Here is a 24,084-nt window from a genome sequence, read left to right on the forward strand (position 1 = left end):
TTAAATAAATATAAAATTGTTATCATGTATTTGAAAATTCATTGCCAAATTATTTCTTAAACATAATTTTAGTAAAATTTATTTTTAATGTTATAAATATCCTTATTTTGGTTATATGAAATATTAAAAAAATTAATAATGTAATTTTAAAATTTTAAATAATTTTGATAAATAAAAAAAATTTAAATATTAATAATTTATATTTTTTTTGTTTTAATGTCTTTAAATAAATAATTTATTTATAATTTTTTTTTATAAAAAATATCATTTTATTATTATTTTATTCAATAAAAAATCGGGTCACTTGGTAAAATGACATATTTTATTAAGTCATTTTGTACTCTAGCCTAGTTTTTTTTTTTGGGTAAGTAAGAAATTTCATTAATCAAACACCAACTACATTAGCAATATGAACGTGTACATCAACTGCAACCCAACAGGGGCACCAATCAGACTAAAAACAAAAAACTATACAGTTAATTCCCCAAACCAATTCCTATCCAACATGTTAATTCTATTCTGTAGTACAATTTGTCCTCTAGCTTTAATATCCCTTTTGATACAACTGACTATACAATCAAGGTTGATAACTTTTCCATCCCAAAGAGCCGAATTACGCACTCTCCATATATGGTAGCAGTTGTAGCTACGCTAGCAGCAAAAATCCCCCTCCGAAATCAAGATATGCCCTTCCCTCTACTTAGCCAACGCAGAAGACCATTCAAGCTTTCAGATTTAGAAAACCAACCCAGCCAAAGTTTAATCTCAGTGATACATCTCCTGCTATAACAACAGGAGAAAAATAGATGAACCCCATCTTCCTGAGCATTACCACATATTAAACAGATTGAATCACTAGCAACTCCAATATGATGAAGTCTAGCTTTTGTTTTCAGTTTATTCATGTAAGCTAACCAAGTTATAAAAGCATGCTTGGCACCAAATAAGCAGACCAAATATACCTAGTCCAAGCCAAGTTCCCACTCACTAAACCTCCCTTCAGTTTATCATAAACTTCTTTAAGGTTATACTTCTTTAAGATAAAAGAATGATAAGAAAAAATTCCCTTCAATCTATTTTTCACAGCTACAATCTTCTTCTAGTACCAGCTAGCTTGCAAGGAGGCCTCATAATCCCACCAATATTCTCCCTTAAGATAAACCGAGTGAATCCATTTAACCCACAGATTTTCCTTTTTCGCTGCAATATCCGAAACATATTTTCCTAAGGCTACTAAATTCCACAGATCAAAATTTCGAATACCCAAGCCTCCTTTATACTTGCTTTGACAAACATCTTCCCATGCAGCATTCCCCAGCCATCCAAACTCAACAACACCCTTCCATAAAAACCCTCTACAAATCTCATTAATTCTACACATAACTCTCCTAGGAAGAACAACTATGTGATCCCAATAAGTATGTAAGGATATTAAAACTGAGTTAATGAGAGTGAGTCTACCAGCAAAGGATAGGGTTTTCCAGCTCTGGCTTTTAATTTTATCAACCATTTTAGCAATTAGACTCACAATCACTGTAGGAAAAATGATTTGCACTAACGGGAACACCAAGATACCGAAAAGGAAGGTTACCTCGCTGGAATTTGGACATTAGTAGAATTCTTTGAACCTCCACTTCCTGAATACCGCTGGTTATGAGCTCCGATTTAGCATAATTAGCTTGAAGACCCGAAGTTTGAGAGAATAACTCAAATCCTTGATGCAATTTATAAGCCGATTTAAAGTCACCATGAGAAAATAGAAGCACATCATCAGCAAAACAAAGATGATTGAGTTGTAGATTCTCACATCTCTCATGAAACCGAAACTCCTTATCCCTTGCAATTTTTTTCAAGATTCTCGATAAGTACTCCATGGCCAAAACAAACATCAAAGGAGACATTGGATCTCCCTGTCTCAGCACCCTTTTTGAATTGAAGAACCCATGTAAAGACCCATTTAGCCTAATAGAAAACTTCGGAGTTCTCACACAAACCATAATCAGCTAAATAAAATCCCAAAATTTGAAGGCTACCAGCAATTCTTCAAGGAAATCCCAATCCATCATATCATAAACTTTCCGAAGATCCATTTTCATAAGGCAATTTGTCTTGGCTCCTTTCCTCCCATAGTGTCGAACTAAATCTTGACATATCATCACATTATGGGCGATAGATCTACCATGAATAAAACCACCATGATTCCAAGCAACCAAACTCGGAAATACCTTCCTTAGCCTACTACATATAAGCTTAGTAGCCACCTTATATATCACATTGCAGCAAGAATTGGGCGAAAATCACTAACATTCTCAGGGCAATGAATTTTAGGAATTAGAGTAATGGTAGTGGTATTAATCTCCTTTAATAACTTCCCAGTTTCAAGAAAAGATAAAATTGCTTCACTAACCACCTCACCAATTAATTCTCAATGTTGCTGGAAGAAAAAACTACTAAAACCATCAGGTCCCGATGTTTTGTCTCCAGGAATTTAAAAATCGACCTCATTAATTTCATGCCTCCCATACGGCTGTACAAGAGAATGAATACTAGTAGATGTGAGAATCGTCCCTTCTTGAATAACACAGCTCTTTACTCGCTTCCTTCCAAGCTTTTTGTGGCCCAAAAGATGCTGAAAATACTCAAGAAAAGCTTTTTGAACTTCATGTTGAGAGTCCTGCCACTGCCCCTATTCATCATGAACAGCCAAGATAGAATTTCTCAGTCTTCTCATCCGAATACTCCTATGGAAAACTTGAGTTTTAGCATCACCAAGATGTAACCAATCCATTTTTGCCTTTTTCCTTAGAAATTCAGAATAAGCATCTCAAAGTCTCTCATGAGTTTTCCTGCGAAACGCCTCCTCCTTGATCAACTGACCATTTTGAGAGTCAATATGCAGTTGCTGCTGTATATTATAGAGATCATGTTCTGACTAAGAAAAAGCAGCACCAATATCCCGTATAACACATTTATTCAGATTTTTCAATTCAGCCTTAACTCTCTTAAGTTTACAAACCACTCTATACATAGGAGAGCCATTCACCTGATGTTGCCAAGCCTCACTAACACATTGTTGATATCTTGAAAACTGTTGCCACATTTTAAAGCAGCAAAACAGTTTTTTCCCCAAATTTAAGCTCATACTTAGTGATAAAATTGCTGGAGAATGATCAAATAGACCCTCTGGCATAAAGCAAACAACAGCATTAGTGAAACCATCAATCCAAGCGTGATTCCCAAGAACTCTATCTAATTTCGCAACAATCCGGGCTGGTGGTTCCTGCTTATTACTCCACGTGTAAAAACATCCATGATAAGGTGTAATTCCCTGGATAGCCAAGACCGTTACACTGTGTGTTTACAAAGTGCCAGAATTGCTAATCAAGTCATTTAATTAAAATCGTGATACTGAACTATAAAGGAACTAGGGTTGAAAGTGTTTTGGTCTCAAAAGCCACATTTTCATTAAGGAACGCTATTTGTTTACACGGGATCCCAAAAATACAAGTTTTAAAGATCGTTTACAAAAGTTACAAGACTCCAGTATAAAAACCAACCATACTAAGGCAAAGCAAGAAGTTAGGTAATCCATGTCCTGGTCCACTCCTCGACCATGATGATTGAACAGCTGGTTATGTACATTTCACCCCGGAGCTCTCCACCTCAGGCTTGGTCCAACTTGCCCTTGCCTTTACCTGCACCACGTAGCACCCGTGAGCCAAGGCCCAGCAAGAAAGCACAACAACAACAGAGCATAAGCAATTAGCGGACAAGTCAATATCTCACATTGCATCATAAGTTCTCAAACATGTAAACATTCAGCATGATCAAGTACTCACCATACTAAGCTTATCAATTCAATTCACATATCACAGCACAAATGATAACTAGGGCTAGTGCTCTCGGGCTACTCCCTCCGTTATCCCACTGACTCCGGCCTGATTAAGCCGAGCTCAGTGAATATTCTTGGCTACCAGTGGCCAAGTCGCGCCCTATGCGTAGATACTATGTACGACACTTTTAGGCTGCTTTACATGTCCCATGGCGTAATAACATCACTAATACGATACAATTCTCGGGAGCACTTAGTCTCATCACAAACATATGATTGGGTGCAGTTTTCTTACCTTTCAATTTACTAGCTTTGATCCCTCGACTCCGCGAGCATGATCCCCCTCGAGCCCTAGCGCTCACCTAATCACAATCATGGCCAAGGTCATTATCAATCCCAAAGTTCAAAACCTAGCCTCGGGGCCAATCCTGAGCCCCCGGGATGTCCTAGTTCCACCAAACAAGGTGGTGGAATCAAACCCCAAACCCTAGGTCAAAAACCCTTGCAAACAACCCAAAAATCCCCTTCAGAAGGCAAGGTAGCGCTACAGCTCTCTTGGGAGGGCGCTACAACACTACAAACAGAAGCCAAAAACCCTTCAGCATAATGGCCTAGCGCTACAGCGCCCAAAGGCTAGCGCTATAGCGCTAGTCACAGATAGACCAGCCTCAGTTTTTCTCTTCTGCGATTTTTCTCGAACCAACCTCAACCAAACCTCTTCCGACTCTTACCCAAACTCAAAAATAACCTCATGACCACACTCCACTCATCCCAAGCACCCCAAACATCTAAAACCCAAGCACATGCATCCATAAACTCAGAATTCACCATAGCCACTTCTAAGCTCCAAAACTCAGTAAAAACCAGCTGAACAACAAAGTTAGAGTTTAGACTTTATAACTTTGATAGGATTTCGACCACAAGCTCCCTCTAGACTCCTCTGGCTTGCTCCTCCTTAACCTTTGTCCTGAATTTCCCAAAGTCCCCATCAAACCCAGCTTACACACCACAGTTCAAAAACCAAAACCAACAACTAGAGAATTTACAGAACCTTACCTCAAGTGATGGCCTAACCTTGCTAAACCCTTGCAAAATCCTCAAGCTCAACTCAGAAATCTTGTAGCTTAATTGACCTAGCACCCCTCTGAGCTTTACTCCAAAAAGAATGAAGAATAGTTGTAACGACCCAATTCACTAATTAGGCTTAAGGGCCTTGATTAGTGTGCCTGGAGGGCATAATGGGAATTATGTGTGATTTTAATGATTAAGATGCATGACTATGATTCAAAGCATGTTATGTGTCTATGTGTATTATGTTATGTGATAATTATGTTATGTGATTTGTACCACGTGGGTGTGGTGATATCAATGTGATGCACGTGCCGAAACGGTCCTAGAAAGCTAGATAATGGTAACTGGTGATTTGGTAACTTGTGTAACTGTTAGTAACCATAAAGAGTAACAGGTTTTGTTGGAGAAGTGGTAGAATTGTAATGTAAGTAAAAGGACAAGTGTGCCCTTGAGGTTTAGTTAGGAAGGGGTATTAGTGGAGGGATAAGGTGGTCTTTTGGCAGTGGTTTAGATGAGTTTCAGCTGAAGGAAAATGTAATCACGTATAACACTTTGGAAATTGATTTATGCTGAATTTTGGAGACCTAGAAATAGAGTAAAAGAAAAGTAGAAGAAGGAAGCTGAATTTGAGTCTTGGAAGGAGAATCAAGGGGTTTGAAGTAATCAAATCAAGCCTAGGCCAAGATTACTCAGAGGTAAGGATTTGTCTATGATTTGTTTATGTTTCAAGTCTGGTTTTTAGAGGATAAGCATGAATTGAAACAAGTTAGTGGCTGGTTTTGCATGAATTCAGAGTTGGAATAATCAAAAGAGAAGGCGATTTGAAGCTAGAGTTGAGGAGAATTCAAGCTGGGTTTTTGACTGAGGTAAGAGTGTATCATGTTTAATTTTCGTAACTGTTATGGTTTAAGAATCTAAAGGTCTGGTTTGCACTTTTCTCAAGTTTTGGTTCAAGGGTTTGAATCTGAAATTTAAGTGTGAATTCTGTGAGTGGTTGTGTAATTGAGCTAGATTATAATGTTTATAGGTTGTTGAATGGTCTATTTAGGGTTTTGAATTGGTTTTGGGGCTTAGGTATGAGTTTGGGATGATTTGGACTGATTTGGGTTCGGGAAAAACGCAAGGAAAAACCCAGAAATCTGGGTTCGCGAAGGAGCGCCGCGGCCCTGTTCTTGGGAACCGCAGCGCGAGGCTGTTTCTGGGCAGAGCAAGCTCTCTGACTTGCTGGGCGCCGCGGCGCTAGGCCAATTTCAGAACATGGGATTTTGTAATTTTGAGCCTTTGCTCCGGGGGTTCGGGGGATGTCTTCGGTGCATTGTTTTAGGGATTTGGGGGATTTTGAGAGTGTGGGATTGGTTCTGGGAAGTAGTTTTGGATTGATTAGTGACAAAGGATGTTTCATTTGTGTTGTGACTAGGTCTTTGGAGAGGCTCGGGGTAGAGGACCGTGCTCGCGGCTTTGAGGCATCGGAAACTAGTGAATTGAAAGGTAAGAAAACTGCACCCGGTTGTATGATTGTGATGGGACTAAGTGCTCCCGAGAGTTGTATCGTGTCAATGTTGGTATTACGCCATGGGACATGTAAAAGCGGCCTAAGAGTGTCGTACATGACTTTAGCGCACAGGGCGCGAATTGGCCACTGGTAGCCAAGGAAAACGAGATAACGGAGGGAGCAGCCTGAGGGCGCTAGCCCTAGTTATCATTTGTGAACTGTGTATGTTATGAATTGATATGCCTAGTATGTGGAATACTTTATTATACTGATTGATGATTTGGCTGAGTTTATGTGATGCAGTGTGAGATGTTGACTTGTCTGCTAATTGTTTATGCTCTGTTGTTGTATTTTCTTGCTGGGCCTTGGCTCACGGGTGCTACGTGGTGCAAGTAAAGGCAAGAGCAAGCTGGACCAAGCCTGAAGTGGAGAGCTCCGAGGTGGAATGTACATAGCCAGCGGTTCGACCGCCACGGTCGAGGAGTGGACCAGGACAGGAATCACCTAACTGCTTGTTTTGCGTTAGTATGGCCGGTTGTTGTACATAAACCTTGTGTCTTTTGTAAACGGTCTTTGAACTTAATATTTTTGGGATCCCATGTAACAAATGATGCTTTTTAATGAAAATGTGGCTTTTGAGACCAAAACGCTTTTCACCCTAGTTCCTTTATAGTTTCAATAACACGATATTATTTAAATGACTTGATTAGCAAGTCTGGCACTTTATAAACACAGTGTAATAGTCTTGGCTATCCAAGGTGTTACAACTTGGTATTAGAGCGTCCTAGGTTTATGGGTCCTGAAGACTGGCTGGATATGTACATTCGCCGCGAGAGACAAGCTCAACTCAGGGTTTGGTAATTGTGTATGCATGATTATGTGCATAAATGATTTGAGTGAGATATGATTGTTGATATCTGTTTGATGAATAGGGAGCATGAGATACTGATAGGGCCTGGCCCTTGACTATTGCATGATGTTATTGAGGCGTGCTTATCAGCACTGTTGTGCATGTGGATGAATATTTGGATAAATTGCTATACTTTGATTGCTTGTGAATGAGTGGAGTTCCTGTGTTGGAGTGTGAAAGGATTATTACCCTGTCATCATGGCCTAATTGCCAAGTCGTTGATTGCAGATTGACTTGAATAGTTACGCGTTCAAGGAAATCCACACGGCTAGCCGGCAGGTCTGGGGCTAGAGATGATGACCGGGGTCAAAACCCTCTGCCAGTCCCTGAGAACTGGCAGTAGTTAATGGCAGATATGCAAGCTAGGCTTCAGAGCCTAGATGAACAGATTCGAATTCTGCAGCAGGCTCCATCTGGGAGTGTTTCCCCTACTATGCCACCGGCGATGGTACCTGTGGTACAGCCAGTTGATGTTGGGAATAGGTTGGAACAGTTGTATGAGCGGTTCAGGAAACAGCAGCCCCCGATCTTTGAGGGTGGACCAGATCCACTGAAGGCTGAGCAGTGGATGACTTTGATCACTACCATTCTTGATTTTATGAGAGTGGAAGGACATGACAGGGTGGCCTGTGCCACTTATATGCTGAGGGAGGATGCCCGAATCTGGTGGGAGGTGGCATCGCAGACTAGAGAAGTTGCTACATTGACTTGGGAAGGGTTTAAGGATTTGTTCAATCAGAAGTATTATAACGTTGCCATCAAGGCAGCGAAAGTGAGTGAGTTCGTGGGGCTGGTTCATGGTAGTATGACAGTTACAGAATATGCCTTGAAGTTTGACAGACTCACGAAGTTTGCACCAGATCTTGTGCCTACTGATGCATCTAGGCAAGACAGATTTGTTAGAGGGCTGAATGCTATGATAGCCCGAGATGTATGCCCAGGCTGTGGAGAGGGCTCTGACCGCTGAGGAAGTGGAGAATAAGATATGGAGAGAGAGTGTTGTGAGAAGGGAGGGCCGCAGGGCGGTGCCTCCATACTTTGGTTCTGGTAGGGGCGGAGGCCCCAGTGACTTGAAGAGAAAGACTCCTGACGCTCCGATTGCTCCTGGTCCTGATAGGAGGGGTTGGGGTACTCAGGGTGGCCGTCAGGGAGGCGGTGATTCGTGGAGGACTTACCCAGAGTGCACGAGGTGCAAGAGGCGCCATTCGGGCGAGTGTCGGGCTAAAGCTTGCTATGTGTGTGGGGTGGTGGGACACCTCATGAAAGATTGCCCGACAGTGAAGAAGGGAGAGACAGGAAAGGTGGACAGCTTGACTCCAGCTCGAGTGTTCACCCTGACGCAGGTGGAGGCCGAGGCTAGTCCCTCGGTAGTGACAGGTCAACTTTCTAGTGCTGGCACTCCCTTTACTGTTTTGATTGATTCTGGTGCTACGCATTCGTTTGTATCTGATAAGGTGATTGATAGACTGTGTAGACCTAGTGAGTATAGTGCTTCAGGTTTTGAAACTATACTGCTTACAGGGGAATTGGTAGTATCTAGGAGGTGGATTAGAGCGTTGCCAGTGATAGTTGATGGTAGGGAGTTATCAGTAGACTTGATTGAGTTGAGCATGGGGAACCTTGATATGATTCTAGGTATGGATTGGCTAGTTAGGTATGGAGCTACCATTAACTGTAGGAAGAAGATGGTAACTTTCGAGCTAGAGGGCGAAGATCCCTTTGTCTTTGTTAGAGCGGTGCATGGACCCCGCGTACCCAAGATATCTGCATTGAGAGCCAGAGATTTGTTATAGGGTGGATGTATAGGCTTTTTGGCTAGTGTGGTGGATACCACCAGAGTTTTACCAGTTGGACCGGAGGAGACCAGATTGGTTTGTGAGTTCCTGGATGTGTTTCCTGAGGATTTTCCTGGGTTGCCACCGCGTAGGGAGATTCAGTTTGTTATTGAGTTGGCACCAGGGACAGAGCCAGTGTCGAGGGCACCATATAGGATGGCACCGGCGGAATTGAAAGAGTTAAAGATACAGTTGCAGGAGCTTCTGGATTTGGGGTTCATCAGACCTAGCTATTCGCCGTGGGGTGCTCCAGTTTTGTTTGTTAAGAAGAAGGACGGGACTCTGAGGATGTGTATTGACTATCGAGAATTGAATAAGTTAACAATTAAGAATAAGTATCCCCTACCAAGGATTGATGACTTGTTCGATCAGTTGCATGGTAAAACGGTGTTCTCAAAGATTGATCTTCGATCTGGTTATCACCAGCTGAGGATCAAGGATGAGGACATACCTAAGACGGCCTTCCGGACACGGTATGGGCATTACGAGTTCTTGGTCATGTCTTTTGGTTTGACCAATGCCCCATCACCCTTTATGGACTTAATGAACAGGGTGTTCAAGGATTTTCTAGATCAGATTGTTATAGTCTTCATCGACGACATCTTGGTATATTCCAGTTCAGAGGCAGAGCACGAGTTTCATCTCCGGCAGGTTCTTCAGAGGTTAAGAGAACATCAGTTGTACGCTAAGTTTAAGAAGTGTGAGTTCTGGTTACCTGAAGTGACATTCCTTGGACACATTGTAGGTGCAGATGAGATTAAGGTGGTTCTGTCTAAGATAGAGGCAGTTAGAGATTGGCCGAGGCCAAGGAATGCCTCGGAGGTGCGAAGTTTTCTAGGGTTGGCAGGCTATTACAGACGGTTTGTAGAGGGCTTTTCGAAGATAGCGGCACCAATGACAGAGTTGACAAGAAAGAATTTGAAGTTCATCTGGTCAGACAAGTGTGAAGACAGTTTCCAAGAATTGAAGCGACGACTTATTACAGCGCCAGTGTTGAGTCTTCCTTCGGGGGAAGGGAAGTTTGTGGTATACTGTGATGCATCGAGGTTGAGCTTAGGCTGTGTGTTGATGCAGAATGAGAAAGTTATAGCTTATGCATCACGACAGCTGAAGGAGTATGAGCAGCTGTATCCTACTCATGACTTGGAGCTGGCAGCAGTGGTTTTTCCTTGAAGATTTGGCGGCATTATCTTTATGGGGAGAAGTGTGAGGTGTACACTGACCATAAGAGCTTGAAGTATTTCTTTACACAGAAGGACCTGAATATGAGATAGAGGCGTTGGCTAGAGCTGGTAAAGGATTATGATTGTGATATTCTTTACCATCCAGGGAAAGCCAATGCGGTGGCGGATGCATTGAGCCGCAGAGGTCCAGGTCAGTTGTATAGTTTGGTTCAGATCTCGAGGGAGTTAGCTGATGAGATGGTTAGAGCAGGGACAGAGTTGGTGGTGGGCCGGATGGCTAATATTACCCTGCAGTCGACCCTGCTAGAGCGGATCAGAGAAAGGCAGTTGGTAGACGCTCAGTTACAGTGGGTTAGAAAGGATGTCTTAGCGGGAGTAGCTAAGGACTATTCTATTTCTAAGGTTGGTTTACTTCGGTATCAGGGATGGATTTGTGTTCCAGCTGATGAGGGGATCAGACGAGAGATACTAGATGAGTCTCATACAACGCTGTACTCACTTCATCTAGGTACCACGAAGATGTATCAGGATCTGCGAACTTTGTATTGGTGGCCCGGGATGAAGAAGGATGTGGTAGAGTACGTTGCCAGATGCTTAACCTGTCAGCAGGTGAAAGCTGAGCATCAGCGACCAGTAGGGTTGCTTCAGCCCTTGGGTATTCCTGAATGGAAATGGGAAGACATTACTATGGATTTTGTGGGAGGTTTACCCAGGACAGTGGGACTTCATGACTCGGTGTGGGTGATAGTGGATAGATACACCAAGTTAGCCCATTTCCTTCCAATGAGGTCAACATATACTGTGGATCAGTATGCTGAGCTGTATGTGAGAGAGATCGTACGTCTCCATGGGGTTCCTAAGTCTATAGTGTCAGACCGGGATCCTATCTTCACTTCCAAGTTTTGGGGTGGTTTACAGAAAGCTCTGGGACTCAGTTGAAGTTCAGTATAGCCTTCCATCGTCAGACTGATGGACAGTCTGAGAGGACGATCCAGGTGTTGGAGGATATGCTCAGAGCATGTGTGATTGATTTTGAGGGTTCATGGAGTAAGTACATTCCGCTAATTGAATTCTCGTACAATAATAGTTATCAGTCAACGATTGGAGTGGCCCCCTATGAGATGTTATATGGGAGGAAGTGTAGATCACCCATTCACTGGGATGAGATGGGTGAGAGGAGATATTTGGGGTCAGATATGGTACAGAAGACAAGTGAGGCCATAGAGAAAATCCGGGCTAGGATGCTCGCATCTCAGTGTAGGCAGAAGAGCTACACTGATCCTAAGCGTAGGGACGTGGAGTTTCAGGTTGGGGACCACGTCTTTCTTCGAGTTTTGCCTCTGCGAGGGGTGAGGAGGTTTGGTAAGAAGGGCAAGCTAAGCCCTAGATTCATTGGACCATTCGAGATCCTGGAAAGGATTGGTCAGGTGGCTTACAGGTTAGCTTTGCCGCCATCGTTGTCTGGAGTTCATGACGTGTTCCATGTCTCCATGCTCCGGAAGTATGTCTCAGATGTGACTCATGTATTGAGGCATGAAGATTTGGAGTTACAGGCGGATCTGGCTTATGAAGAGCAACTAGTTCAGATCTTGGATCGAAAAGATAAGGTGTTGCGAAATAAGACAATTCCTCTGGTTAAAGTGCTGTGGAGGAATAGTAAGGTCGAGGAGGCGACCTGGGAGCTTGAGACAACTATGCGGGATCAGTATCCTGAGTTATTCAGGTAAATTTCGAGGACGAAATTCTCATTAGGAGGGGATAGTTGTAACGACCCAATTCACTAATTAGGCTTAAGGGCCTTGATTAGTGTGCCTGGAGGGCATAATGGGAATTATGTGTGATTTTAATGATTAAGATGCATGACTATGATTCAAAGCATGTTATGTGTCTATGTGTATTATGTTATGTGATAATTATGTTATGTGATTTTTACCACGTGGGTGTGGTGATATCAATGTGATGCACGTGCCGAGACGGTCCTAGAAAGCTAGATAATGGTAACTGGTGATTTGGTAACTTGTGTAACTGTTAGTAACCATAGAGAGTAACATGTTTTGTTGGAGAAGTGGTAGAAGTGTAATGTAAGTAAAAGGACAAGTGTGCCCTTGAGGTTTAGTTAGGAAGGGGTATTAGTGGAGGGATAAGGTGGTCTTTTGGCAGTGGTTTAGATGAGTTTCAGCTGAAGGAAAATGTAATCACGTATAACACTTTGGAAATTGATTTATGCTGAATTTTGGAGACCTAGAAATAGAGTAAAAGAAAAGTAGAAGAAGGAAGCTGAATTTGAGTCTTGGAAGGAGAATCAAGGGGTTTGAAGTAATCAAATCAAGCCTAGGCCAAGATTACTCAGAGGTAAGGATTTGTCTATGATTTGTTTAAGTTTCAAGTCTGGTTTTTAGAGGATAAGCATGAATTGAAACAAGTTAGTGGCTGGTTTTGCATGAATTCAGAGTTGGAATAATCAAAAGAGAAGGCGATTTGAAGCTAGAGTTGAGGAGAATTCAAGCTGGGTTTTTGACTGAGGTAAGAATGTATCATGTTTAATTTTCGTAACTGTTATGGTTTAAGAATCTAAAGGTCTGGTTTGCACTTTTCTCAAGTTTTGGTTCAAGGGTTTGAATCTGAAATTTAAGTGTGAATTCTGTGAGTGGTTGTGTAATTGAGCTAGATTATAATGTTTATAGGTTGTTGAATGGTCTATTTGGGGTTTTGAATTGGTTTTGGGGCTTAGGTATGAGTTTGGGATGATTTGGAGTGATTTGGGTTCGGGAAAAACGCAAGGAAAAACCCTGAAATCTGGGTTCGCGAAGGAGCGCCGCGGCCCTGTTCTTGGGCGCCGCAGCGCGAGGCTGTTTCTGGGCAGAGCAAGCTCTCTGACTTGTTGGGCGCCGCGGCGCTAGGCCAATTTCAGAACATGGGATTTTGCAATTTTGAGCCTTTGCTCCGGGGGTTCGGGGGATGTCTTCGGTGCATTGTTTTAGGGATTTGGGGGATTTCGAGAGTGTGGGATTGGTTCCGGGAAGTAGTTTTGGATTGATTAGTGACAAAGGATGTTTCATTTGTGTTGTGACTAGGTCTTTGGAGAGGCTCGGGGTAGAGGACCGTGCTCGCGGCTTTGAGGCATCGGAAACTAGTGAATTGAAAGGTAAGAAAACTGCACCCGGTTGTATGATTGTGATGGGACTAAGTGCTCCCGAGAGTTGTATCGTGTCAATGTTGGTATTACTCCATGGGACATGTAAAAGCGGTCTAAGAGTGCCGTACATGATTTTAGTGCACAGGGCGCGGATTGGCCACTGGTAGCCAAGGACAACGGGATAACAGAGGGAGCAGCCTGAGGGCGCTAGCCCTAGTTATCATTTGTGAACTGTGTATGTTATGAATTGATATGCCTAGTATGTGGAATACTTTATTATACTGACTGATGATTTGGCTGAGTTTATGTGATGCACTGTGAGATGTTGACTTGTCTGCTAATTGTTTATGCTCTGTTGTTGTTGTGTTTTCTTGCTGGGCCTTGGCTCACGGGTGCTACGTGGTGCAGGTAAAGGCAAGAGCAAGCTGGACCAAGCCTGAGGTGGAGAGCTCCGAGGTGGAATGTACATAGCCAGCGGTTCGACCGCCACGGTCGAGGAGTGGACCAGAACAGGGATCACCTAACTGCTTGTTTTGCCTTAGTATGGCCGGTTGTTGTACATAAACCTTGTGTCTTTTGTAAACGGTCTATGAACTTAATATTTTTGGGATCCCATGTAACAGATGATGCTTTTTAATGAAAATGTGGCTTTTGAGACCAAAACGCTTTTAACCCTAGTTCCTTTATAGTTTAAATAACACGATATTATTTAAATGACTTGATTAGCAAGTCTGGCACTTTATAAACACACAGTGCAACGGTCTTGGCTATCCAGGGCGTTACAACAGTGGTGGTGAAAGCACAAACCGACTTAGGGTAAACTTCTCTGTTTTTCCTTCCTTTCCTTTTTCTTTCTTTTCTTTCCTCAGACTTTTGTGATATTCTACAAATCCCACTAACATAAAGCCTCAGTTATACCCATCCTTAAAAGCCAAAAAGACCCTAATGCCCTCCCTATTAATTCTAAACCCTTTAACCCACTTAGGGCATTTTAGTCATTTCACCCAATTCCCGCTAACTCCTCGAGTGTCTCTAATGTTTCCCGCGTAATTCCCGATACCTAATTAATCACCAATAGTATTCCTCAATGTCAAAATAGACTCCAGTTTATCCACTAAATTCCCATTTATACCCCTGAGCTCACCCCGAGCCGGGTATAAATCCCCGCAATGACTTTTCCGCTACTTTGCTCACTAGGATCGTCTCGAGTCACAGATCACAGATATATCCACATAATAATGTGGTCTCGACAATTATCACATATATCAAAGCAGTTATGCCCATAATGGCCAAAATTTACGATTATGCCCTTCTAACCTAATCAGAGCCTACATGTATACTAACACACATGGTCATGCATCTCAAATACTCAAATAGTCATATAACATGCTTAAAATCATAATCATGCATCTTTATCATTAAATCCACGCATAATTCCCATTATGCCCTCCAGGCACGCTAATCAAGGCCCTTAAGCCTTATTAGCAAATTTGGGTCGTTACATAAGGTAAATCAAATAGCTCACAATCTGTCAAACAGTCATTGAATGCAGCTGAAAAAAAAAGATCTCACCCTGTCTCCAACTCGTTCATCCTGATGAATGGTGGCATTAAAGTCCCCTAGAAGCACCCACGGATCTTGAGTTTTAAACTATCTAATCTTACTCCATAAAACCATCCTACGATCTTCTTCATTGAAAGCATACACAAAGGTGCAAAAGAAAGGTTTCAATCCATTCTGAGGCATCACCCAACAACGAATACATTGTTGGGAGAAAAATCGAATATCCACTGAAAAAATATTCAGATTCCAAGCCAAAATTATTCTACCAAGCATTATTCGAAGTAAAACACCAAGCACTGAACATAATAAGGAATAAGGCTCCTAACTTCTTTGCCTTAACCTTAGTCTCTAGGAGTCCAACCAAACCAATCTCCTTAGTCAAAATAAGCTTTTTAACTTCACATTGCTTCTGAGTTTGGTTCAGACCCCTCACATTCCATGCAAAAAATTTATCCATTCACCAAAGGAGGATCTCCCCCTCCTATGATGTTAACAGGATCTTGATCCACCTTAATTTCCCCCTGGTATGGCTCTCCCAAAACATGAAAAGGATTACTCATTTCTTCAGTTGGAGATTCCTTAGGTCTATCTTTCCCAAATCCCTTCCTCCCTTTTCCTTTAACTACATAGAAACCCTCTGCATCAACACCACCATATTGACTATCTGGTTTTGGATTCTTAGGTAACCAGACCTTTGACCCCAAATTCTTCTTCCACATACTTGTCTCATGCCCCAACCCTTTACATTGTAAGCATATAGTCAGCTTCCATTCATAGTTCACTATCACATCCATTTGTCTATCTTGCTCATTAATAAAACTGATGATACTAGGAAAGGACTGAGAAATGGAAACTTCAATCATTATCCTAGCAAAGTTCAATTTCTCCTTCATTTTTGTAACTGGATCAACTTTCAGTGGCTTCCCAAGTTGAGATACTATCTTGAACAATGTCTTATCCCCCCAATACTTCAGATCTAGATTTGCTAGCTGAATCCAAATAGGAACTCTTTGTATATCTTTCTTTCAAAAATCTTCATGAGTAGTTCAAGGTTTCATGATTAATGGTTTCTTGTCAAAAAACATAATGATCTCTGACAATTCAGATAGCTGGTCAAAATTTTAGACAACTGGTCGAAAAATTCAGATAATCAGTAGAAAAAATTTAGACATTCGATTGAAAATTTAGACAGCTGGTCGAATTTTTAGATAGAAGCCATTTTGCAAAAATCCAATTATCATAATTAGGCAAGAATGCAAAATCACTTCAATAAAGAGGTCATTCTCACAAATTTCTCTTCAAAAATTAAGAATAAATAAAAACATAAAATTATTAATATTGATCTTTAAATTTTAGGTTTCTAGCTAATAAAAATTCTATAAAAAGCTTTCTAAATTTGGATTTTAATTTCAAGAAAATTAATGTACAAATTTGAATTGATTAAAAATATGATTTTAGCTCCCTAAACTATAATCACTACCAAATTATGTCCCCTAACTTTTTTTCATTGGTTAAAAATTCATCTTAACTACTAAAACTATCACAAATAGATACCTTCTCCAAAAAATGGTGTGACAAGCTCAGGAATTGACACTTAATGTTTTGATACTCGCTAAAGTATCATCACTTCATAATTGTGTTCTATGAATTATTATTAAATTATAGAATTGTGTCCCTTCAAGATTCATATCTAATAGTTTGAATAATTCATAACAAATTTTTAACAAGCCAAAAAATTTGAGAAGACAATTTGGCAGTTGTAATAATTTGGAGACAAAAATCTATTTATTCATTTAATTTTTTTTAAATATATTATATCAAAATGGAAATATAATTTTGACTAAAATTATTTGTCAAATATGGATGTAAGCTACCACTGTTACTGAATCAAATAAAAACGTACAAGTTTCTTTATATTCTATATAATATTATAATTCCTTTATATTATTCTATAAACAAATTTCTTAAGGTTGAAACAATAACAGTCCTCAACACGCGCAAGTTTCTTTAGACAGCATTTTCTTTTCGTACATTAATATCCACCTCATGAATAAACAAAAGTCAAATTTTTGACTAGTTTGTTATCAAATTTCAAATTACTGTTGCTCTGTATGACTTAAACGAAACTCGAGGGTCTATTACTTACTAGTGATAACATTGACAATGAAAACGTGGCGAACATTTTTCGCCTGGCCTTCCTATTTTTTTTATTGAACTAATTTGACTGGTTTTAACCACGGAATTGTGCATGTGGCCTCAATTTAATTCTTTATTTTGAAAGACGCCTTTCTTGTTGTCCGAATTGAAAAGCACCATTTCAAAACAAAGAAAAAGAAAATGCCTTTCTGAATTCAGTTTTTCCATCAAAGTTTCTATGTAAGAAAATTATAGGCATATCAACAATTGGCAGAATAATTATATAAATTGTACATATTAAAATAATTAGGAGGAATGGATAATATTTATCTCTAGCCATTGATGCAATTTCCCATTGATCTATTAATTTTTAGATCTGCAAAAATAAAAGGAAAAGAATTAGTAGGTTGTAGATCTTCTAAACTCTTACTTGTTCTCTTTGATAGTGATTTTTAATAAATAAATCTGAGCAGTAAGTTTGCGGATTGGTATCCAATGTTTATACAAGTGAGTTATGCTTTTTAAAGTGGGCCAAAAATTTTACACAAGGAACCAAACAACACAAATGAATAAGGATAAAATTTTAGGGAAAAAAAGAGAAAAAAGGGAAGAGAACGAAGGAGAAGTCCTCACTTCTATCAACTGTGTAGATAAATCAATGATAGAGATCAAATAATAATTGTTCACATTTACATCCTAAATCTTCCAAACAATAGCTGCTTTCTTATAAATGAGAGAACTATTAGCCGTGCCAAAAATGTTGTGTAGAACATAGTTTTAAAAAAAGTGAATATTTGTTTTAACGTGGAAGAATTAATTATTTCATAGCTTCTATTTTTTCCTGCCAAATTTGTATTATTATAAATAAAAAAAGGGAAAAAAAGATAGATAAATAAGTATTAAATTGCTTAAAAAAAAACCTTAGAGTTGGGGGTGACGAACTCTTTTTTCATGTGTTCAGCTATTTATAGGTGTATTTGGTGCTTTCCAATGACACGAATTAGCCAACAGTAATAATCAATATAATTTACTTTTATTTTAATTGTAATATAGTTGATCTATGTAGGAAAAAGGTAACCTAGTGCATATCTGTAACTGTACGTTGCGCAAAGAATGAATGACCGCAGACAATATAGAATTGTATTTTCAAAGTTCAAACAAAATATGTTTTGAGCTTTCCGTACTCTCTCTAGCTATACCCTTTGGTAACCAGCTCAGCCAATTTAATTATCGGCACATGCGACAGATAGTAAGCTATACATCTGTTAAAGCGGATTAGTTTAGCGGTTATTGTTGTTAGTTTTTGGTTAAAGTTGTTAACATTTCTGTCAGTTAGTTAGCTGGTTTAGCTCAGTTATTTAGCTCTATATATACCATTAGCTCTGTAATCTTTCTACGAATGAATATACACTTTTCATCTTACTTCTATAGCCTCAATATGGTATTAGAGACTCTAAATTCTTAAGTCGATTCTCTCCATATTGGTGATTATCTTCTCAAGATCAAGAACCTCGTTGAACTTCTCAACTCCGTCAGTCATAAATGTTGGGATTAGTGTCCTGTAAAACATATGTAATGAACAATATTTTATAAAATAAATAATTTAAATGAATTTTAGTGTATATTTATTGTTTATTATTAGAATAATATTATATAAATGTTAGAAAATTCATAAATTCGTTATTGTGACTACATTTCTGTATTGGTACGAGAGGATTAAGATTGTAGGAAATGAATTTAAATAGTTCGTAGTAAAACAAAATTATATGGAATCTTTGGATTAAATACTGTAAGTACGGTTCACTTGTTATGAATACATGTAATCTTGATCCGAATAACTGATGTAGTAGCACATCTTAGTGGAGGTACTTTGTATAAAGTGGTGTTTCCCTAAATATTTGCATGATGATGTGGCATGTAAAAAAGACACATGAACACCAGAGTGTTAAGAGGAAATTAAAGTTGCTCGATAAGTGCAGGGAATATGCTAAGCAGCAGGAAAAGAATTGGTGCAGAAGCATATGATCAGATCTGCTCGTGGGACTAAGACAAACGCTCAGAAACAGTTATAAGTGAGATATTTCAGAGATATTTACTATTTTGAATGTAAATATCATTATTTATGTTATTATTTTTTTTATTCTTGTAACGTCAATTGAACATGGCCCATAGGCCCATATGTACATTCATGAGTCTATAAATAGGACTCGTATAGGATTATTTAGGTCACGTGCAATATTTTGTAATCAGAGAGAAATAGTGCTTTTATACGTAGTACTTGTATCTAACTTTCAGGGCTTGTGAAACTCACTGAACCCTTGTTCGCTGATCACATGTTTTGGAATTCTTTTACATCAATAAAACACTAATTGTATGTAGGTTATTATCAATCCTTTGGGTCGAACCACTACAAAATCCTTGTGACGTTTACATTCCTGAATTCATTTTTTTACTTCTTGTTGTTTTCTGTGACTCTGTGTCGTTGACAACATTTTGGAGCTTTCATTGAGAGCTGAACTCAAGAATTCCAAGAAAACAACGGCTAAGAACTCCAGGATAGAGGGTCAAGTTGGATAGACATCAGAAAATGTGCCAAATCCACCTCGTTCACCATGTGTAGAAGAGCATGAGCCATAGGTGGAATTCGAAGAAGAGGAGATGGACGTTGGAACCTTGCGAACAACTCTAGGAGTGTTGCAAGACGAGTTAGCTACCGTCAAGGCAAACCAAGAGAATGTGGCTGAAACATTGGTGATGCAACAAATGGAGATTGACCAACAATGTCAAGAATTGAATGAAAGACAAGCGGACATGGATCGGCGACAAAGAGACGCGACCACGACTTTAGAGGTGGCCATTAAGTTGGCTCGAGGACAGCAACTTGCTCCACCTGCACCAACCTCTCAGCCAGATCTACCACTGAATCCTCATCTTCCTCAAAACCCGCGATCAGATCACCCCCAATGTCCTCCAAATCCACAAGACCGAAGGATTTCATAGCAGTCGAAACAACATCCAGCTGCTAAGCAAGAAAGGTAGCCTCAAAACTCTACTAGACATAGCGAGCAACGTCATCCCTCTTTTGCTGGTCGAGGAAATACGCAGCAGCACAGACAGAATAGGGACGAGCAGCATCCTAGAAGCCCTAGACGTCAAGCAACAGACGAACAAAACCTTCCTGGAAGGGGACAACGTCCCTTGGAGAGCAGGAGGCAAAAAGACTTGGGCTCTGTGAACCCAACGACCAGCGCAGACCTCATCCTATTTACCGAGACAGAATAAGGAGAAGAGAGGGGGACAATGCATACAGCAGGTCGCGTACTCACATGTCCCAATACAGAGACGGCCATAATTACAACAAGGGGGACTCCGGTTATAATAGGAGAAACAGTGGTCAAAAATAGAAGGAAAGGAATGTGCAGCAAAACCCTCCTCCAATGGACAACCGGACAGCAAGCCAGAATGCTGGGGGGCAGCCCAGACAACCCAATGTCTTTGACCGACTAGGCGGAGGGATGAGGACGTAAGGAACATACTTAATGGCCAAAGGGAAAGGCAAGATGAGCACGTCTGACCTACAGCAGCCGCTCCTGCCCCTGCTATACCATACGTTGTTTAGGCTCAAATAGATGCCCTGAATCAGCTTGTACAACAGCTGGTCAGAAAAAAAATTTCCCACATTGAGTATGAATGGAGAAAGGGCACCCCATTTATCAATAGAATTGATGTGGCAGAAATCCCAAACAAATTCAAAATGCCAATACTGTAGAGTCCCAGAATTTTACTTAGTAAGTTAGATAGTAGTAATAGTAGCAATAGCTAGTAGTAGTTATAGTATCTTTATTTCTGTGGATTTTGGCTCAAGCCGAGACTTAGTTGAACACTTGTAGCAACACTTATAGATTTTATAAGTTTAACCTATAGTTTAACAGCATTAATTATACCATAAGGTTTGATTAATGTAGCTGATTATAAAGATGTTATTTAATTATACTATAAGATTTAGATAGAACAAATAAGATCATGACACTTGTCGTGTGCATGCTTATTAAGGAATTAAGTATTTTTGATGAATAGTTTTATAAGAGAAATATTTAAAAACTCTAGGACCTGCCAACAGCTTTAAAAACGTATTATGACTCAGTTAAAGTTGTTTACCCAATTCAAATTAAGTTGAAAAAGTGCAATTACATGTATAATATTTTAGCATATGCCGATATATCGCACCTATAGGGGCGATATATCGCCACACGGGGAATACAAAAGACACGTGAAATTCGCACAAACGCATCGATGAACAATCGGGTCATAAGCCCAGGTGATATATCGCCTACAATGGGCGATATATCGGCCCTAGGGCTATGTTTTCAAATGTTTTTGAAACTGAGCTCAATTCAACACTTAACCTCTTGACCATCCTCTGAACATTTTGACCGAGTCTTAAGCCTCTGTTGAATGAATATTCAAATATTTTTCAATTTATATTCATTATTTTTATTCAAGCTAAAAGGAGGTAGTTCACTCCTTGAACTCTATAAATAGGACCTAGTACCCAGCCATTTCTCTCATTCTTCAAGCTGTGTTCATAGCCTTCAAGCTGCTATGTTTACAATAGAGTGATAAACACTAAGGTTGGGTTATAAGCTTTATCATTTTAAGTTTTATAAACACTTGGGAAGTAAGATAAATAGTGTGTTTTTCTATATGAAGGTGTAGTTCGGTTCTAGTGCATTCAAAGGTATTCCTAATCTCAAGTTAATTTCATTTTTTTTTTAAAGTTTTTTTTAGTTTTAATTGAGATCCTAACTCATTGTTTTCAACTCTTGGTTAGGTATTTAAGTTCTTTGAACTTAAGGTTTCTTTTTGGTATGTTTCATCTTGGTGGTTTAGTTCATTTCTTGATCATCTCTTTCTTTAGAAATACTCACATTTTTATTGTTTGTGTTAGGAGTGTTCCAAATCCCGTCCTTGTTCTCATATCCCAGTTTTGGTAAGGAAAAATAGGATAAAATTTTATATGTTTATATGATATGTTATAATATCTTATGTTATGTTATCTTATGATCTTATGTTTACATTATGTATAGTATGTTGATAGACCTTTGGCATATGAGTTGTCTAGCTAACAAGACCCAGTAAATTATGGGCATATGACTTGCTTGGCTAGCCGACCCCATTAATCTATTGGGCATATGACTTGTTTAGTTAACAAGCCCCAAGTAGTATAATGGCCATTGTAGTATATGATATATTTGTAGTATATGTTTATGATATAGTTTAGGTATATGCTTTATGTTATTAGTAGATTTTCCTTGCTGGGCATTAGGCTCATTCCTTTATTTTTGTGTATGCAAGAAAATAAATATGGCGGCAAAAGGATTCGTGGTAGTTTGGCCTTTGTATTGAGGAAGAATGGATTCGGTGGACTACGTGAATGACTCGAGGATGACGTTATTTTCTTTTTTTTTTATTATGTTTCTATATATTTTCTGCACTTGGTTTGTAAACAATTTCATTTAAAAGTTTAAAGTTATGTTTTATTTTCAAACAATGGGATCCCATACCGTTCATTTATGTATTTCAACATTTACTTTAGAGTTTTTAATAAAGTTGTAAATGTTTCTTATGTATGTTTTCTCGAAAATAGTGTCTATGTATAGTAGTTTTAATGGTCCAAAGTCTTAGAATTAGTTGGGTCATTACAGTTGGTATCAGAGCAACGGTTCATTCGCATGAAGTTCTCCTTGACACACACGCTCAAGCTCTGAATCTAACCGCCAAGTAAGTGTTTATGTCATAGTTATTATGTTTATATGTATAGCTAACGACTTTAGCCTTTATGTTTTCAGTTAAGAATGAATGAAGCATTAACTTATGAGGATATCCGAGCCATTAAGGCCTTAAAAAGAATTAGAGAACCAAGAAACATCGTAGGAGTGCTAGAAAGAATCACTCGGAGACTACTCTTATTCCATAGGGAGATAGGTCACCTCCAAGAATCTAAGCAAATCACGATGAGAGCTGCGGAGCAATATGTTTTAGTAATTAGACATTTTAAAGATTATCCTACTGTGATTGAAACTTTAGAAGATATATGGGAGACGATAGATGATGAAGATGAATTACCGGTAGTTATGAGATATTATTTTCTCATACTTAGGTTCACTTCTAAAATGGAATTCCAATTCACAAATGAGCAAAAACATAGAATTTTTACAAATCTTCCTTGAGGGCATTTTGAGGCTCAAGATAATGATGACTATGAAGAAATAGATGATGATATGTTAGATGAAGGATCAGATGTAGAAGATCCCAATTTTTAGAATAGATTAGTTTCTTATTTTTTTTATTTGCATTTGTGATTGTAAATAGTGAAAACTTTTTTTTTTCCAAATAAATATCATTGTTATTTTGATGACATGTATGAGTTTGATTTTTCTTTTGCAATCATAAAAATAACAAATTTAATAAATAATGACTAAGTTCGGTGAGGGTGGATATAAATCAATGGACCCGGTTCCATATTGAGAGTTAGGGGGCTATAGTAGTGGGAACGATTTTACTGATCCCAGCCCTCCCTCGTTATGGTTAACTTTGGAACAACGACGAGTTTCGAGCCTGAGAATTAAGTCATATAGGATGATTAGAAACAGACTTAGAAAATAATAAAGATGACTTATTTTTCTAAGTATAGCAACCCACTCTAATAATAAAGAAGGCTTATATAATTTCCATAAGAAATCATAATTAATAGGTCCGAGTTATGTTTGTTTAGGTTTAAGTTTTTCCCTTAGAGCCTATTAGGGTAAAGTTCTAACATGTTTTTCTTAACTGTTAGAACTCTGTTGAAGATGTCACTCAGAAGGTCCGCTCGCAACAATGCTAATGTCTCCAATGCTGCTCCTAAGAGCCATGAAGCCCCTCC

General features: G+C 39.3%; 1 protein-coding gene across 1 annotated transcript; it reads right to left on the bottom strand.

Moving 5' to 3' along the window:
- Positions 1-385: 385 nt before the first annotated feature.
- On the bottom strand, positions 386-1,997 carry LOC133785478 (uncharacterized). The gene is made up of 4 exons (XM_062224709.1): positions 1,529-1,997; positions 1,107-1,401; positions 749-821; positions 386-454 (listed from the first exon to the last, which is right to left on the bottom strand). The coding sequence occupies exons 1-4, from the start codon at positions 1,995-1,997 to the stop codon at positions 386-388; spliced, it is 906 nt and encodes a 301-aa protein (XP_062080693.1).
- Between the last annotated feature and the right edge of the window lie 22,087 nt (positions 1,998-24,084).

Source organism: Humulus lupulus, chromosome 6 (genome assembly GCF_963169125.1).
Source record: "Humulus lupulus chromosome 6, drHumLupu1.1, whole genome shotgun sequence".
Taxonomy (NCBI): domain Eukaryota; kingdom Viridiplantae; phylum Streptophyta; class Magnoliopsida; order Rosales; family Cannabaceae; genus Humulus; species Humulus lupulus.